The sequence below is a fragment of the Leuciscus leuciscus genome, assembly GCF_965113295.1.
Source record: "Leuciscus leuciscus genome assembly, chromosome: 18".
Taxonomy (NCBI): Eukaryota; Metazoa; Chordata; class Actinopteri; order Cypriniformes; family Leuciscidae; genus Leuciscus; species Leuciscus leuciscus.
In genome coordinates this window covers 5,935,109-5,954,167 of record NC_138742.1, presented here as the reverse complement: position 1 = coordinate 5,954,167, position 19,059 = coordinate 5,935,109, and the positions used below count along the sequence as shown (strand labels likewise).

General features: G+C 37.4%; 1 protein-coding gene across 2 annotated transcripts in view; it reads right to left on the bottom strand.

Annotated features, from left to right (window-relative positions):
• The window catches only part of dlgap4a (discs, large homolog-associated protein 4a), a 225,498-nt gene that overhangs the window by 4,766 nt on the left and 201,673 nt on the right, over positions 1-19,059 (bottom strand). For both annotated transcript variants that reach the window (XM_082145538.1, XM_082145539.1), the window contains exons 8-10: positions 9,010-9,422; positions 4,178-4,266; positions 2,756-3,090 (exon numbers count right to left, since the gene is read on the bottom strand). In XM_082145538.1, coding sequence (XP_082001664.1) covers positions 2,756-3,090; positions 4,178-4,266; positions 9,010-9,422 — 837 coding nt within the window. The remainder of the gene's footprint in view (positions 1-2,755; positions 3,091-4,177; positions 4,267-9,009; positions 9,423-19,059) is intronic.

Below are 19,059 nucleotides of genomic sequence, written 5' to 3'. Positions count from 1 at the left end.
CTGATTGAATTTGTGCTCATTCTAGGATAGTGTGATCAAGAGCCGAAAGACTTGTATGTTTCCGTGGCACAAAAGAAGGAATAAATAACAAAAAGAAAAAACATCGGCATCGGCATCGGCCAAGTTGTTATGTTAAACATCGGTATCGGTATCGGCCCAGAATTTCCCAATCGGTGCATCCCTAATGTAATGTTACATTTACCTCAAAAAAGCCATTCAATCACCATAAACTCATTAGCGAGACTACAAATGAATTCTAGAGAGAAGCATTTTGATACATATATGCACATAGTACATATTAATTATATTAATTTTAATTGTGCCTCAATTTTTAATTCCCAATTTTGAATGAACTAAAGTGTTTATGAAAGCCCCTATATAAATGTTTTTAGGGATGAAACGATGTGAAGATTTTGGCCGATACCGATAATTCTTTATATTTGAAAGCCGATAAACCGATATTGTTGGCCGATAAATCTAAATGCAGATTTTTATACATTTTTTGAGGGCTTGATTACATAAACAAAGTCTCACCATTAAAATCCATGTCCCAAGCACACAATTATGTTTTTATAATAATACTATGTCGCCGATATGACAGACTTGTGCTGCACTTTACTGTATTTTCCCCTTTTTTAAGTGATTCAAATCATATTTCAAGTCATTCAAAACCATCATGGCGAACAGTGCGCATCTGACGGAAATAATCCATTATTTATCAGCTTTAATATATCGTCCAAAATTTTTATTTATTTATTTTTTACATATATCGTCCGATACCGATATGGTGGCGATATATATAGTGCATCCCTAATGTTTTTATTTCAACAAATGAATTGGAGTAGAAACATAATTATGCCATTATGAAGTTAGTATCATAACTTTCTTAAATTTATACAAATCAGTTAGTTTTACAGCATTAGTTGAGAGATAATTTGCCATGTACTGTCCCTGATATATACCCAAGATAGTCTATATCGAATCGAACTGCAAGCCTGTGAATCGAAATCGAACCGAATCGTGAAATGTGTATCAATACCAAGCCCTACTATCTCTGTGTTGACAGCGTGCCGTCAATCAAACCACACAGACAGCAGAAACATTGATTCATTACGTTTGCATCTGCCTGATGTGGAGGAGCGAGAAACACATCATCATTCCTGCATTATCATGTCACAGAAGCTGCCATTGATTTCTCTCTCTCTCTCTCTCTCTCTCTCTCTCTCTCTCTCTCTCTGCCAGGTTCAAACCTAATGACTTTAATCACAGGCTCGAGGAGCCAAAATTAGCAGGCGACAGAGAGCCGTTTCTGATTAAAGCTCATTAAAGAGGCCGCACGTTTAGAGAGAGAGAGTGATATCATCCTTCATTCACGGATCCGCAGGGCGTTTGATGCGTGTCTGTAAAGGGAAGCTCCTGCACATTTATATCAGTAGTATTGGCACTGAAAATACTCTAGAAAAGTCTGAATTAAGATTTAGTAAGGAAGTCTGAAATCAGGTTCAGTTAAATATGGTAAAAAAGGTCATTTAAGGTTATTATTCACAGTGGTAAGTTACGTCAGGGTGACATTCTTCTTAAACACAATGACAGTTACCAACAAAGCCATTCTAGTTATTTTTGTTTTATTATTTTAAATGTTGAGCGTGTGTGTGTGTGTGTGTGTGTGTGTGTGTTGAGCGTGTGTGTGTGTGTGTGTGTGTGTGTGTGTATATATATATATATAAAAAAAAAAAAATAGCAAACACACATAATTATTTCTAAAAAAAGATAAAAAGTAATAAATTACACTTAATTTATTTTATGTATAATATATTTTTATAATAATTTTTTTGTTGATCATTTTAATTCAATTATAATTTATCATATGTATTTCATAATTATATCTGAGCAATAAAATAAACAACAATTGTAATAATAATAATAATAATAATTATTATTATTTATTTATTTATTTTTTGAAATATTTGTAAAACTTAATTAGCCATCAGGTATTGATTGGATAATAAAAATGAAGTTAATTGTTAATTCAAATCAACAATATTAATTTTTATAAATTACTTTAAGTAACTGAATAGATTTTTTACTAACTTAAATTAGTTACATATTTGAAATTAAACTCAAATTAAATTAATTTATTTCATCCACCAGGAATTGGTTGGATTAATTAAATTAATAGTCAGTTATTTATATTATTAATTAGTTGAGTAATTCGATTTTTGACTAACAGAAAAATTTACCTGAAATGAATGACATATTTGAATAAACAGAGCAATTCCAGTGGGGTCGTCCTCACACCATTGGTGCTCGGGCCCTAATAATCCAATTGAAGTGAATTAACTTAATTTGGTTTTATCCATCAGGAATTGCTTGATTAAAGGGATAGTTCATTCAAAAATAAAAATTAGCCCATGATTTTCCATTTGCCGGAAGCTAGTTATTTTAGTCGATGCATCGCTTTACTTCAGAAGGCCTTTATTACCCCCCCGGAGCCGTTTCGAGCACTTTTATCATGAATAGATGCACTTTGATGGACTTCCAAAAACAAAAACCCATTCACTGCCATTATAAAGCTTGGAAGAGCCAGGACCTTTTTTAATATAACTCTGATTATACTTGTCTGAAAGAAAAATGTCATATACACCTAGGATGACTTGTGAGTGGAGTGAGTGAATCATGGGTTAATTCAAATTTTTGGGTGAACTATCCCTTTAATTAAACTCCTTGTGAGTTACTTATCGAGCGAGTATCTCACCCTCCTCTGACAGCTGTTTGTCTTTGGTCTCGAGGTCCATCTGTCGACACCAGGCCTCCATGCGGTCCGTCTCAGCCTGGAGAAGCTTCTGGAAGCAGCGCCCGTCCCTGAGGCCCGCCGACCCCCCGGGCTGCTCCGCGGACCCGTTCACGCTCCCCGTCCCGGCCTGCAGAGAGGGGTCCGGCGGGGGCAGGGAGGACGGGTCCAGCGCCGGGTCCAGCTTCTCCAGAGACCGGCTGGCAATCTGACTCTCCGAGGGTTTACCGTCGTTCTGCTCCTGGGATTCGGTCTCCGTCGTCTCCTGTCTCGACGCCATGCTCGTGAAGCGACTGAGTCTAGACACACACACAGAGAGAGAAGAGACACTGACCAACACTGACAGCAGTTCAGCTGAGGTCCACACGGGACTCTACTGGACACGTACTTTAGTTTCCATTATAAATCCATTATGTAAAAATCGATAAGCTGGAAGACTGTTTGAAAGTACTAGGGCAAAAAATAAACATAAAAAATAATAATAATAATAATAAATTATTATATATATATATATATATATATATATATATATATATATATATATATATATATATATATATATATATATACACATACACACACACACATTTATTTATATATATATATATATTTTTTTTTTTCATTTTATTGATATTAAAAAGGTGTGTCATCTTTACTGACTTCACAAATATGATTTTTTAGAAATTATTTAAAAAAAATCTACAACATTATAATTTTCTCTTTTATCACCACCAATAAATTCATTTTATCATTATATATATATATATATATATATATATATATAAATAAAGATAGATAGATGAAAAAAATCTGTCATATTTAATAAAAAAATAAAGAATAGCAGACGAGTGAAAGGAAGAAAAATAAATCAATTAACAATCCTCCAAAATACTGCCATATTCTTCAACATTATTTATTTCTCTAATATAATCGCTCCAAAACAAACAGAACTTTAAATCAATTTATGAATATCAATAATATGTTAATAAAGTAGAAAAGAGTTAGATCTGCTTCATTTCATTTGTCCGTCCTAGGAAAAAAAAGCAGCGAGAACTGAACCGGAGGAGCAGAAGAGAGGCCGTAGGCCGGGAGAAAGACAGACAGCTGGTGTGTGGGAGACAGCATACTTAAAGAGAGAGAGATGCAAAGATATGAAAATAGACTGAAACGCAGAGCGCCAGGAAACAAAGCGAGCAGAATCTCATTATCTCCTGCCGTCTACACTGAATCATTACTTGTGAGTGTTTCCAGCACCATACATGGCTGAGAAAGCTGACTCACAGACTCGCTCTCAGAGAGAAGTGCTGCCGTATCAAATTCCACAGCGCTAAACGGAGGACCGACATTTCTTTGCTCAAGGATACAGAAGTCAGAGAGGAAACTCACGGCCTGCCGTCTTCAACCTGAACCCCGATGGACTGGAACCTGGTCGTGGGAGTGTGTTCCTCTTTCAGAAACGGCTGCACACAATCCACCTGCGGCAAAACAAAAAAATATTCATCTGAAAAGGATCCAACAAATCTATTGCTAAACAATAGTTATGATTACGGATGCACCGATACCAGCACTCGGGTGTAGTGGTCGACCGATATATCGCCAAGGCCGATACGTTTTTCTGATTGGCCGATGTGTTGGAAGCGGGACTTTTATTTTGACGGCGCTCCGGACTTTTATTTTGACGGTCGGCACTGAGAACACCAGCGCCTGATCACACAGCGCTCACTCACATTCTCCGTCTTCATTCGTTTACGATCTCTGTCAGTCGTATCTAATACTTTGTTAGACAGAACTGGTAAAACAAAGAAAGTAAATGGTATGCGAAAAAGTAAAGCGTTTGCTTTTATATTATTTGTAACAGAAAAGGCAAACAATCAGGCTGAAATACTCTCTCATTCACCGTCAACATTCAGCATCTACATCATTTAAACAAATCTCTGAATATCTAATAAACATTTAATTTCACAAACCTTGCAGATTTAATGGAATCCAGCTGTGATATCTTGTGAAGTGTGCATTTGTAGCCTGATAAACGTGCGACTGCGAGTGACGGTGAGAAGTGAGTGAGTGCGAACAGAAGATCAGCTTCACAGGAGACGCCATCGAAAAACTGGAAATCCTTCATTTTAAAATATGCTGTGTTATATCCAGTTGCCCACTGTGTCATATTCATATCGTTTCCACTGTGTGCTGTATGTAGCCTAATATCAGCGTTTCCTTGTCTTTATTTGAAAAAATATGATTACCAGTGCGCACAAAATTACCAGATTACTGAGTGCATTGTTAGTGTTTACTTCCTTTTTATTCACATATTCGTTTATTTATAAACAATTACTTTATTTGTGATTCAAATAAATTCTTTATTGCAGATTCAAGAAGTTGCCATCTAAAGTACAAGCATGTTTATTTTAAGGATTTTCTAATTTATTTATAATTTATAAAATATAGATTTTTTTTTTATATGTGGCATTTGATGCAAAGCAGGATTTTTCCTGCTCTTCTGAAATAAAGCAACGTATTATGTGTAGGGCTGGGTATCGTTCAAAAAATTTCGATACCAATACCGATACCTTGATTTCGATACCGGTTCCTGAACGATACTTTTTTCGATACCAATTTTATGAAATCCATTTGAACAAGATTACATAACACATTACCTCAGAAAAACTGTGGTTTTATTTTTTCAGTTTGACTCATGCTCCTTAGTCCAGAAAGGAACAAAAAAAAGCACAAAGGAACAAAATATTTTTTTTATAAAGAGCTCATGCTCACCAAACCTGAATTTGTTTGATCAAAAATACAGTAAAACTTGTAATATTGTGGAATAGTATTACAATTTAAAATAGTATTTGAATATATTTCAAAATGTAATTTATTCCTGTGTTGTCAAAGCTGAATTTTCTAAATCATTACTTCAGTGTCACATGATCCTTCAGAAATATGAAAACAGTTTTTGGAAACTGATAAATTTTTTCATGATTCTTTGATGAATAAAAAAATTCAAAAGAACAGCATTTATTTGAAACAGAAATCTTTAGTAACATTACACATGTTTTAAGGTCATTTTGATCACTTTAATGCATCCTTACTGAAAAAAAATTCTGACCAACACATTTTTGAACGGCAGTGTACATTTAGTAGGTCATTATTGCAATATAAACACTGTCAGAGTGATCAACAAGGTATCTCTTCAGTTACCAGTCGAAGACGGAGCAACTTTCTGCTCTTATGTTTACTCCGTGCACTGTCAAGGGCTTCATCATATCTGTCGCGGTACCGTCTTTGCAGCAATTATTTTACCGCAAATACTGCATCGCACGCTTGGCATCGAGAATGGAGAAATGTAGCCACACTTTTGATCGGCTTTTCCACATCTTTAAGGTATTGTGAGTGTGTGTGCTCGCGTCTCATTGAGTATGTGCGCGAGTTTGTGTGTGTGTGCTCGCGTCTCATATGAGAATGTGTGCGTGGACAGTTTGTGTGCGCGCGCGCGTCTCATATGAGTATGTGCGCAGAGTTCCGCGCGTCACGTGTGTGTAGAGTTTGCGTGTATGTGCGTGAGCGACTTTAGGCGTGTCGTTGTGCATTTCATATGTATTTGTTTGAGCACTGACGTTGACGAGTTAACCCCTTAGGTATCGAAATCTGGTACCGAAAAACAAGTCATTTTTCGATACTCGATAGTATCGAGGCAATTCGGTCGGTACCTAAAAAGTATCGAACTCGGTACCCAGCCCTAATTATGTGACGTACTTAACATTTATAAATCAAACCTCCCTCGCTAGTTCTCCCAGAGCATTGAATGAATTTCATAAGTCATGGTACGTCACAACCATGAGCTCATTAACATATGACTGCCCAGATTTACATATCATAGCCAACTCTGCATTCAACAAACTAGCCTGTCCTGATGAATGACCGCATGAACCGTACGCATGACATCATAAGATGATTTTACACACGTTCTAACAAAAAACAGATCAATGCATATTAATATAATAAAAAAACTATTGAATTAATACTATACAATTTTGCATGACCAATAAAATTTATCATTTACCATTTTTATTATATATTAATGGTTTATATTTATTTGTATTATTTTTGTAAATAAAAGAGTAAAGCATAGAGGGCCAAATGATAAAAAAGAAAACGCATAATAATACTAAACAAATGAATGAATTGCTTTTGTTCCTCTTTAGTCGCTTTGGATAAGGGCTTTCTTAATGCATAAAAGAAAAATTAAATGCGACAGATATTTATCAATTTGTTTGATGATTTAATAATGAAACAATTTTTATCTTTATTCACTATTGAATCATGTATTTATTGATTTTCTTTAAATATTTAACAAATATCTTAAATGGCCCTCCACCTTATAGAAGGGCATTTCTTTTATCACAATAATAAATTGTAAAATCCTAAATACCTATAAATCTTAAATGTACAGTAGCAAAAGCAGCTTTTTTAATATCTAAAACTGTGCTCACAATTAGTGCTGGGAAACGATTAATCGTGATCAATCACATCTAAACTAAAAGTTTGTGTTTACTAGGCATGTGCCGGTATCACATTTTCATGCTGCGATTAATTGAGTGATCTTTTATCACGGTATACGGTATTATCACGATATTTTAATTGCACATGAGAAACAGATGGATTGGGGGGGGGGGGGGGGGGGGGGGGGGAACTTGCATCACAAGGTGTAATTGTGATTGTCAAAACATTTGGTAACTAAACTGAATTTTATTAAGTTTAGTGACAACATGTTAAAATGATTACATGGTACAATGACTGGTAGGCTACTGTTTGTATTGCTTAACACAAATTTAACGATTTCAATTCAATACTTGGGATTTGATTTCAATCTTGATTCAATATTGACTAATTTTGGATAAATATTAGGAAGGCTACAGTAGATAGCCCACATGGTATTTTTTTCTCATGAAAAAAATATCTCACATAATGCTATGAAACCATATAGAGCCCTATCAGCTGGTATTATTAAAGGTTACAAATAACTAATTAAATCAAATATAATGTGGTTTTCATTATAATAACAATTATGTAATGACACAAGTAAAAATATAATAAATATGTAAAAAAGTGCAGTGCACATATTCAGCAAAATACTCCTCTTTATCAATTTTTTTTAGTCATCTAACATGCTGCTGGTCATTAAATGGTTTAAATGTAACGTTCTGTGACACAATTGTTCTCCTGTTTCATATCAAAAGTAACCTGCTCTGTCTTGTTTGACGGTCTTCGTGTCCTCTTTGCTCCGCGATTTTTCTCTGCGTGAGAAAACGGATGTGTCGCGTGTGAAGAGTCTCGCGCTGAATGCGTCGAGTTGGCAGCTCTGCTAAGCGGGATGGATCCGAATAGATCGGCGGCGGCCATAGACTGTAGGCGGCGGCGTTCCACCTTCCACCATGCTGCTTCTCTATGTGAGGACTGTTTACATTAGACTAGAAGTGCGCACCGGCCGCATGCTTATACACATGGCGATTGTTTACATCGCACGTGTTTCGCGCAGCATATACGCAGTGTTTGTTTAAGCGGCTGATGGAAAATAAGCTATAATGCGCGTTCTAAAAATCTAATTTCGGATCTATTATTTTTCACGGTATTTTGAAGTGCCTGCGATAACAATATCGTGCATATTCATTACCGCGATTTATCGCATTACCGAATACCGGCACATGTCTAGTGTTTACATAATATGTATTATATATGTGTGTGTATTGTGTATAATAATTTTGTATTTATAAACACACACATATATGCATGTATATATTTAGTAAATATTTGCTTGTATATACTGTATATATATTTAGACATAAGTTATATATTTATACATTATATATAAATAAATAAAAATCTTAAATATATACATGCATATGTGTATATTTATATATACAAAATAATTATACACAGTACACACACATATATTATGTAAACAAACTTTTATTTTGGATGCGATTAATCGCGATTAATCGTTGCCCAGCACTACTCACAATGACAACCAGAAGTTGCTTTAAGCCCAAATGAGCAACTACAGGAGATGCAACAAAACTAAGCAGACTTCAAGCTTATATGCAAATGAGCAGCGACTACCAATGGAAGTGATGTCACATGACCGGATACCAAAACTGCAATCCAATAGCATACGTCACGACAACATCTTTATGCATACATCTCAAACATATTCATGCACGCACCTGAATACCAATGGATGAGAGTTTCCTCTTGGGCGGAGCTTGCAGGTCTTCAGGTGCCAGCGTGAGACTCACAGGCTCGCTTCTGGCGTCCGGGGCGGGTGAGGGCGGGACTATAGAGGGAGGAGGCGTGGTCACTCTCGCACTGGGCAGATGCACAGGTTCCCGCGGGGCAGGGATGGGCGGCCGCTTCACGCTCTTGGCCAAACTTCCAGTCCGAGAGCTGGCGAGGCTGTCGGAGGAGTTGCTGCGTCCTGATTGGCTGTTGACGTCGCTGCGCTGGTCCTGGCTGTCCAGGTACGTGTCCTGGGCGGATTCGGTGCTGCTCTGGACCGTAACCGAGATGTAGGGTTTGGAGGTGGTGCGTGGAGGAATAGGAGGAGGAGCCTTCTTACAAACAGCCGTACACGTGGAGACTAGAAAAAGAAAGGAAGATGGACAGTCAAGAATGTTCTCACGAGTGTTTACTTCAGTACCAAGTCGATACTTAAAGAGGACCCATTTACAATTTTGACTTTATAATGTTTTTTTTGTTTTTTTGATGTCTGTGATTGTTTTTGATCGTATTATGATATGTCGATAATTTTACATGTTATGTACGCATCTACGGTGGAAACAACTTTCCTCTTGAGGACAAAAACTATCCATCCATCCATCCATCCATCCATCCATCCATCCAACAGCATTAATAATTAACTAATCACATTTATTTCATATTTTTTTAATTAAAGAACTATGGGTAACTAACAAAGGGCTGTCAGATAAAAATTTGAATTTCAAATATTAGTCAAATAAAAAACTGCACATTCGAATTTCGAACATTTGAATTTTTGGTGTGTCAAGAGGCGCGTGGGACATGATGATGACAACGCAAGCGTGTTTTCTCAGGTTACTGATGCAGTTTTATGCACCATTGTAACCTAATTTTCCTTGCATGCACATTAAGGAAATTCTATTTTATTTTATATATTTTACAAAAAGTGAATATCATTTCATTTCAATAAAAGATAAGATGTTTGATTTGGTTTATACTTGTTTATTGCGCCCGCTTGCGAGCATAGGAGACAATTTTGCTAATATTTAAAGGAGCAGATTGTGGCCAAAACTGGTACTGCAATCACTTTCAAATTACTGTAGAGCGGTGTATCCCGGTGTAATGGAAACTAAAGTACATGTCCAGTATTTATTTAAGGTTTAGAATTCATTATTCCTGTAATTCTTTTGTCTTATGTGAATTTAATAAAGAACTGTCTCGTATTCTGTCCAAACACACCGCGTCATCTACGTCAGCTGACCTGTAAATGTGCAAAAACTGTTTCCATTGCAGTTTCGCGAAATTTCTTTTTCGAATTGCCTGAAAAACCTCATGCGAGCGTAAAAACTTTTTTGCGATAAATGGGGAGTTTTTGCGAAATTGACGCGTTTCCATTGGCCGTATTTTCAATTCGCAATTTAAATTTGCGCAATTTGAAGGGTAATGGAAACGCAGCTTTTGACAGCCCTAGTTCTCACTAGTGTTTACTTCAGTACCAAGTCGATACTTAAAGAGGACCTTTTTACATTTTCAACTTTTTAATGTCTTTCATTAACTAATCGCACTTATTTAAATGTTTTTAGTTAAAGAACTATTAAAATAATATAGTTATAATGCAAAAACATTGGTACAGTGAGCTGAAGTTTCACTGGTATTGGCACTGACTACTGACATTTTTGGCACTGACACCAATTCTAACCAACCCAGAAACAACCTCAATACACAGTCTCTTCAGAATGTCAAACGTTTTTTCCCAGCAGCCTCTGCTCTTGGGGGCAACAGGAAGAGATGAGACAAAGACAGGCATTTACATACTCGAATCTCGACAGCATTCCTCTCATGCCGGCCGATGGCAGACCGCGTCAGGAATGTGTTGGCCTGCACCCACGAAACATGGCCTAAATCTGCTGACGAGACTCCAGGTTTCGTACGGCGTGTCATGAACCGTATTATTAGCCTGCTGAACGGTGTAGGAGAAGCTACTCTGAAACCGCACGAGATAGTGGGCGGCACGACCATATTCATACCGTATGATTTTATATAGTCATTTTATATCACCATACAGTTACTTTTGCAAGAAATTCAACCCCAAAATGTTTTAATATATTATGAAGTGAAATGTTGTGATGTCTGTTTGATAATCTAGTGGCCAAATTGCTTAAAAATATGGAAATTAAAATGCGTGTAGTAGGCCTATATGCAAACCTATAGATTATTGGTAAGACATGAACGGCAAGAAAGATATCAGTGCAACAGCTTCACATTATGAAACACAAACAAGAAAAACATGAATACATCACAAATATGACTGGATGAGACATATCTGATGCCACTGTAAAAAGTCAGTAGAAGTGGCATGTAACTGGAACTATGAACTTAAACTAGATTGAAGCTTAAAAAGACAATATCTGATAAATAATTATCAGATTATTATTCTAATGTAATTTAAAATAATTAAATAAATACAAATAAAAATATCTGGCAAAAAAGCAATAAGGAAGGATCTAGAAATTAAACAAATCAGCACAAAATATAAATGTATAAAACATAATCAGAAATGTTTCCTGAGCAGCTGAAAATTCAGCTTTGATCAAAGGAATAAATTACATTTATTCAAATAGAAAACAGGTCTTTTAAAATTGTAATAATCTTTCACAATATTATTTTTGAACAAATAAATGCAGCCTTGGTGAGAAGAGACTTTCAAAAGCATAAAAAATAAAAAAAACTTACCAACCCCAAACTTTTGACCAGTATAGTGTGTTTATCAGTTAATTTATTATATATATAGTGTCCATTTCATTTATTTAACATATTTAATATTGGGGGAATCCAAGTTATTTGAAATATTTGAACATTTTATTAAAAAGTAATGCAATAGTTACTTTCCCTGATAATTAGCCTAGTTTCTTTTATAATGATGTAACTCAGTTACTATTTGTGAGAAGTAACTAGTAGCTATAACTAATTACTTTAAGTAACATGCCCAACCTTGGTCATATACCATTACTAAACACTCAAGAGTGTTGTCATGAAATGTAATATTTATTTATCAGTTTTTTAAACTTTTTAAGGCAAAAAATAAGTATCTCAATAAGACTAAATATAACTAAAATCACTGAACTGGAAAATGTAGATTAGTGTACAATGTTTTATAATAAGTATTTATTCTATTTAGTGTCAATTTCATTCATTTAACATTTAATATTGGGGGAATCCAAGTTATTTGACATATTTGAACATTTTATTAAAAAAGTAACGCAATAGTTACTTTCCCTGGTAATTAGTTACTTTTATAAAGATGTCACTCAGTTACTATTTGTGAGAAGTAACTATAACTGATTACTTTTTTTAAGTAACATGCGCAACCCTGGTCATATACCATCCCAAACACTCAAGAGAGTTGTCATGAAATTTAATATTTGTGTTACGTCAATCAATACTGAAGAACATAGTTGGGTATAAAATAGGACTGTTTTGCGACAAGCACAATGACTCGTGTTCCTGAACAATCAGGGCTAATATCTGCCCTCCCAGAAGAGGAAGAAGTGTTGGTGAACAATCCTTCTCTGTCTTGTCTGTGCTGTATAGAGGACTCAGTGCCAGGACAAGTCCAATGTGGGGACTGTGGAGCTCACAGACAATATTGGATAAATCTGTTCCCTCTCTCTAGCACAGATGACTGGCATTGTCCACTGTGTGTTGTGCTCGCCGTCTGGTGCCAGGACAGATGCCACACAGCAGTCTAAGGCTGCGTTTACACACATTAACATGCGATCAAGCAGATCGGATCATAAGCCAATCAGGACACGTGTGTTTACTAGGGCTGCACGATATTGAAGAAAAATGTGTTATGCGATAACTCATTAAATAATGCGATATTCGATATGCGATACGATAATGCTTAAAGTGTGTAAGATAAACTTAAATTATCTTTAAAATATATTTAAAATGATATAACCTACATGTGTTTCACATCCTTTTTGTGACAAGAAAACATCTCTACAACTTCTGAAAGTGAACAGCAGTGTTTTACTGTAGCGTAAGAAGTGAATTTTAACATCAGTGTAAACCACAGGGTTTAGGGGTTCAGGTTATCCTACATTAGGTTTATTTAACAACAGAAACTGAATAATCAAATGTAAAAATAAAACACTGCTTAGTTTTCACTGTATGAATTAAATATACTGATTCTTATTAAAGCTTCAAAAGTTATTCAGCCAAGAGCAGTGAGTGATTTTCTCTTTGTCTTTTGTTCATGACCCCAGTTATTGCAAGCCGTTGCGATATGCATATTGCGATACATACATTTGCAATATTTCGATCATTTTGATATATTGTGCAGCCCTAGTGTTCACACCTGTCCACATCAAGTGGCTTCTGTATCTGGATAACAGATTGGATTCCCACAGATAACAGATCGGATTCCCACGGGAAAAAAAGTCGATGCAAAGTCGACCCGAGGTGGTGTGTTTTCTTTTAAAAACAATGCAGTAATGACGACAATAACAATAAATGTTGTTTTGTCGCTCTTAAAGAATTAGTTCACCTCAAAATGAAAATTTCCTGATAATTTACTCACCCCAATGCCATCCAAGATGTTCATGTCACATTGATGGCCCAAGACACGAAACGAGCGGTTTGTGTGAGAAAACGAACAGTATTTATATCGTTTTTACCTCTTGTACACAGCCACGTCCAAGTGATCTGAGAGCGTGGGCGGGTATAGATATATACAATAGAAGTCGCATTGGCTACGGTTTCGTTCCAATGAACTGCAGTAGCCAATGCGACTTCTATTGTATATATCTATACCCGCCCGCGCTCTCAGATCACTTGGACGTGGCTGTGTACAAGAGGTAAAAACAATATAAATACTGTTCGTTTTCTCACACAAACCGCTCGTTTCATGTCTTGGGCCATCAATGTGTACTTACGATGGGGAATTGTTTAATTTGGACGATGGGGAATTGTTTTAATTTGGACTCTGTGCATGCTCTTTGAGACAGTGACCATAGACCTGCATTATATGACTGACAGACAAGAACGGTTTGACCTAAAAATATCAAAATTGAAACTACTGCGGAAAAAAAAAAGACACCTACATCTTGGATGCCCTTGAGGTAAGCTAAAACATACCAAAATTTTATTTCAAAGTGAACTATCCCTTTAACCGATCATCTCTCCCTCTTTACCACTAGTTACGGCATGAAATAGACATGAATGAACATTAGAAGGTACGTTGAAAGATACAGCACAATTTACAAAAATGTAAGTTGTAGCTCAAACAGTAGAGCGTTGACGCTTGCAACGCCAAGGTCATGGGTTCGATTCCCAGTGAAAGCAAGAACTGCTAAGAATGTAAATGTGCTTTGGATAAAATGTAAACTCGCTTTGGATAAAAGAGTCTGCCAAATGCATAAATGTAAATGTATCAGGTCTCGTGTAACCAGTGTTTCAGCCACGGAAAGACATCAATAAAACAGCTAGTAAAAAATGTCATGTAACGTCACATTTACCTAAAAAAAGTCAGACAATGCCCAGCCCTACAAGCTAAACTATGGCACTCAAAAGAGTCAAAACAAAAGCATGATCATTGGTAACCGTAATACTCACCTCTAATAGCATGGAAATTATTTACTCAAGATGCCATCAAGGAAAGCACAAACCCCATAGTAACGAAAGTGCAACGGCTAATTATTTCCCCTGACAGATATTGAACGACTTACTTCAGCAGTGCTTCTCTGAGATGTAGTGGCAATTTAATTAAACACTTTTATACTGAGAACAAATCTCAATGCAGCACCGTATTAATTACAACAAGACCTCCCTCGGGAACTTTAACAGTCGAGTGGCGTGAATAAAACACATTTTGCTCTTTATATTTGGTACTTTGCACTGAGGGTGATATGAGTTTATGACACAGTTCTGGCTCTACAGGGAAGGCTCAGGCCAGATTAACGCATTAGAGCCAGTCGCTTTGCCCCGGGGCCCCTGCCAAACCTTGCATGGCCTTTCTGTGAGCACAGAGGACAGGCACTAAAATACCACCAAACTGAGTCTGAGAAGCGCTGTGGATGCTTCAGTGTTAAACGTGTTGTTAAAGAGTCGCTGTTAAAAATAATAAGGCACCCAAAATTGAAATTTAGCTACTCACTTTTATGCTGCTCCAATTTATTTATTCTGTGGGGCACAAAAGGAGAAACGTATTTTTCATATGACACTTCATCGTGAGCACGTCTATCAAAAAGCCATTGCTTAAGTCAATATTAACTAGTTTTATGATGCTTTTTGGAGCTTGCCTAACGTGGTCACTGTGGACTGTTGTTTTATGCATAAGAGCTAATAATTATTTTTGTGCTGCAATGGAAAAATAACAGCATAGAGGTTTGGAACAACACGAGAGTGAGTAAATGATTTAAAGCATGTTGGAAACATGGGTTAGTTCACCCAAAAATGTAAATTCTGTCATAATTTACTCACACTCATGTCGTTCCAAAACCTGTAAGACTTTTGTTCATCTTTGGAACACATAAGAAGATATTTTTAATGAAATCTAAGCGATTTCTGTCCCTGGGTTAGCGAATATAAACAGAAGATCAACCGAACCTGCTTGACCCCACGAGAACAAACCTCATTGGTTCTTGTAGAAACTCAAACGTGCTGCATAACACGAGAATGAACCTCATTGGTTCTTGCAGAAGCTCAAACGTGCTGCGTAACACGAGAATGAACCTGATTGGTTCTTGCAGAAGCTCAAACGTGCTGTGTAACACGAGAATGAACCTGATTGGTTCTTGCTGAAGCTCAAACGTGCTGCGTAACACGAGAATGAACCTCATTGGTTCTTGGAGAAGCTCAAACGTGCTGCGTTACACAAGAATGAACCTGATTGGTTCTTGCTGAAGCTCAAACGTGCTGCGTTACACGAGAATGAACCTGATTGGTTCTTGCTGAAGCTCAAACGTGCTGCGTAACACGAGAATGAACCTCATTGGTTCTTGGAGAAGCTCAAACGTGCTGCGTTACACAAGAATGAACCTGATTGGTTCTTGCTGAAGCTCAAACGTGCTGCGTTACACGAGAATGAACCTGATTGGTTCTTGCTGAAGCTCAAACGTGCTGCGTAACACGAGAATGAACCTCATTGGTTCTTGTGGAAGCTCAAACGTGCTGCGTTACACGAGAATGAACCTGATTGGTTCTTGCTGAAGCTCAAACGTGCTGCGTAACACGAGAATGAACCTCATTGGTTCTTGCAGAAGCTCAAACGTGCTGCGTTACACGAGAATGAACCTGATTGGTTCTTGCTGAAGCTCAAACGTGCTGCGTTACACGAGAATGAACCTGATTGGTTCTTGCAGAGGCTCAAACGTGATGCGTAACACATGAATGAACCTCATTGGTTCTTGCTGAAGCTCAAACGTGATGCGTAACACATGAATGAACCTCATTGGGTCTTGCTGAAGCTCAAACGTGATGCGTAACACGAGAATGAACCTCATTGGTTCTTGCAGAAGCTCAAACGTGATGCGTAACACGAGAATGAACCTCATTGGTTCTCGCACATCAAGCGAACTATGCTTGAGCTTCCGTTTACCACAACTGATGTGTGAGTTGAATGATTATGTGTGAATAAAAGCCTAAATTCAATCTGTTCATAATAAAGCGATTCGAGTCTCTTTAGAAAATTTGGACTAAACCACTCAATTCAAATGGATGTGTTTTACAATCTCTGTATAATTTTTTTTAAGTGTCAAAGTGGTAGTTGCGTAGACTGTCAGTGGAGGGACAGAAAGCTCTCAGATTTGATCTCTGTTCCGAAGATGAACGAAAGTCTCACGGGTTTGGAACGACATGAGGATGAGTAAATGATGACAGAATTTTCATTTGTGGGTGAACTATCCCTTTAAGTGGTCAGTCACAACTAAATTAATCTTGGTCCAGTCCAGTCCATACAATGCATAAATGCAAAGACGTGTAACAGACTACACTACACAGACTGAAGTTGAACTCATCCCTTCCCTTTCATCACATGCAGACTTGTGCAATTAATCAGAAACACACATCCTAATAAGGATTACATCTCTCCATACCACAGCACATGTTTACCAAGAAGAGAAACATTTGGCTGAAAGTAGGACAATCTAGTCCATTCGGCTGAAATATTGAGTATAAAAGTAAACTTTTCAAACATATTATTATAAATGCATAAATTCACAATATTCTCCATGCAATCTCATTCTTTTGCATGAGATTATGCAAAATAATACCTAACCCCTACCTTATGTTCGGGTTAGGCACCCTGCACCTTTACATTTTCAGCATGAATCAAGAGAGATTTAAATACGATGCAAACACTATTCAAAGTTAAAGTTCTCCCTCCCTGACAAATGCATTTGACCTCATTCAAAACACGGTGCATGGAAACTGGCCATTGTGTGTGTGATCAGATTCAGATCTCACACGTGCAACCGAAACCCAGATGCATTAAATGCCCTAAGGCAGCATTTGCATGAAAAGCAGCATGCCTGACATGTAAGCTGTCATGTTTAGGTAGGAAATGCTGTCATGCTTTGCCTGTCTAGACGGATGCATCAGTATAAACACACCTCCAGTAGCCAACATGACATGCTAACATGAGCTAACCTGCTAATACAATCAAAATATCCCTAAATCAAATATTAAAATGATCAACGGAAATGCATTCCTGACGCTAAATCTCGCTATCATCAGATGTGATGTTCGTGACTTCCTCTGACCCCGAGCACATGCCAAAACCAGCAGCACACGCGATCCGTCTCGAGGCGATGCGCGCGCGTTCACTCCCCGCACTCCGGGTATAAAAATCCACACACCTTCTCATTTTCCTCTTCCTCTCGGTGTAAAGCGATCACCGACGATGGCGTACTTCCATCACGTCACGTAGAACAGAAAAGACGCAATTAAGTGATCCACTGAAAGGTGTTTTTTTGTTCTGTCTGTGTTGTTTCCTCCCACCCGCTATAATATCCTTCCGTTCAACGGGTCCCACCATCCACGTCTCGAGGAGTCGAGGAAAAAGAACCGATCCGGTAATCCGCTTTCAGGACGCGGGATTGGAGAAAGACGCGCTCGAGGCGTTCACTTGCTGAGCTCTGATTGGTCTGGGGGCGGGGCGTAAGCTCTTGACGCGGTCGAATCAGAATCGCTATTTTTGTGCGTCACACAGAAACCCCGCTTGCGTGCGCGCTCTCACTTCTCATCTGCAGTTGCCAAGTCTGCTTATTATAAGTAATTTTAGGCTTGTTCCCCAAATTTAGATTTAGGCAGTCGCGGGTTGATCTGTTTTTGGCCTTATTTGCTCAATACAGGTGCGTTTTTGGGCTTGTTACTGGTTGAAACACATAGAACAAAACGTATGCCCGCTTTATCGTTATTCAGTTTTTTAACTAACTATTAACTTTTTATCAGTCTAGTTTTCACATAAGCATCTTAAAAGGCATCTTTTTAAGATACAGCATCTTTATGTCATTATAAACGGCTTTTGATGCAACAGCAAGACATAAACAATATCTTATTTAGATAGCAGGAGAAAATGAAGTGTCAGGAGATTACGTAATTGTGTCTTATGAGTTTTGAAGACAATAATGAATTCAGAGCCTTTATGCCAGGTCATTTGGTCAATGAATAACGTGCTGTGTGTGGGAGTTGGTGGACTGTTTTTTAAAGGGACTAACTTATATTCTGCACACTATTTTTAAGAGGGAAGTGAAACAGTAAGCTATAATAAACAGTAGGCTATGCTATATTGTGGTCACATGACCTCATCATGCTCCACGTTTATGATACAGAAAGCTATCTAATTTTGTGTTATAGGCAATCTGCTGGACTGAAAGAGATGTTCAAAAATCACGGCTGATATTACTTCCGATTCATCCATCACATCGGAAATGATAGGCAAAGTCCCTTTCAAGGAAAGTCTGTTTTCTCAGCGCCATATTTGCAACGCCTCCGGAAAGCTGTTTCGGGCATACAGT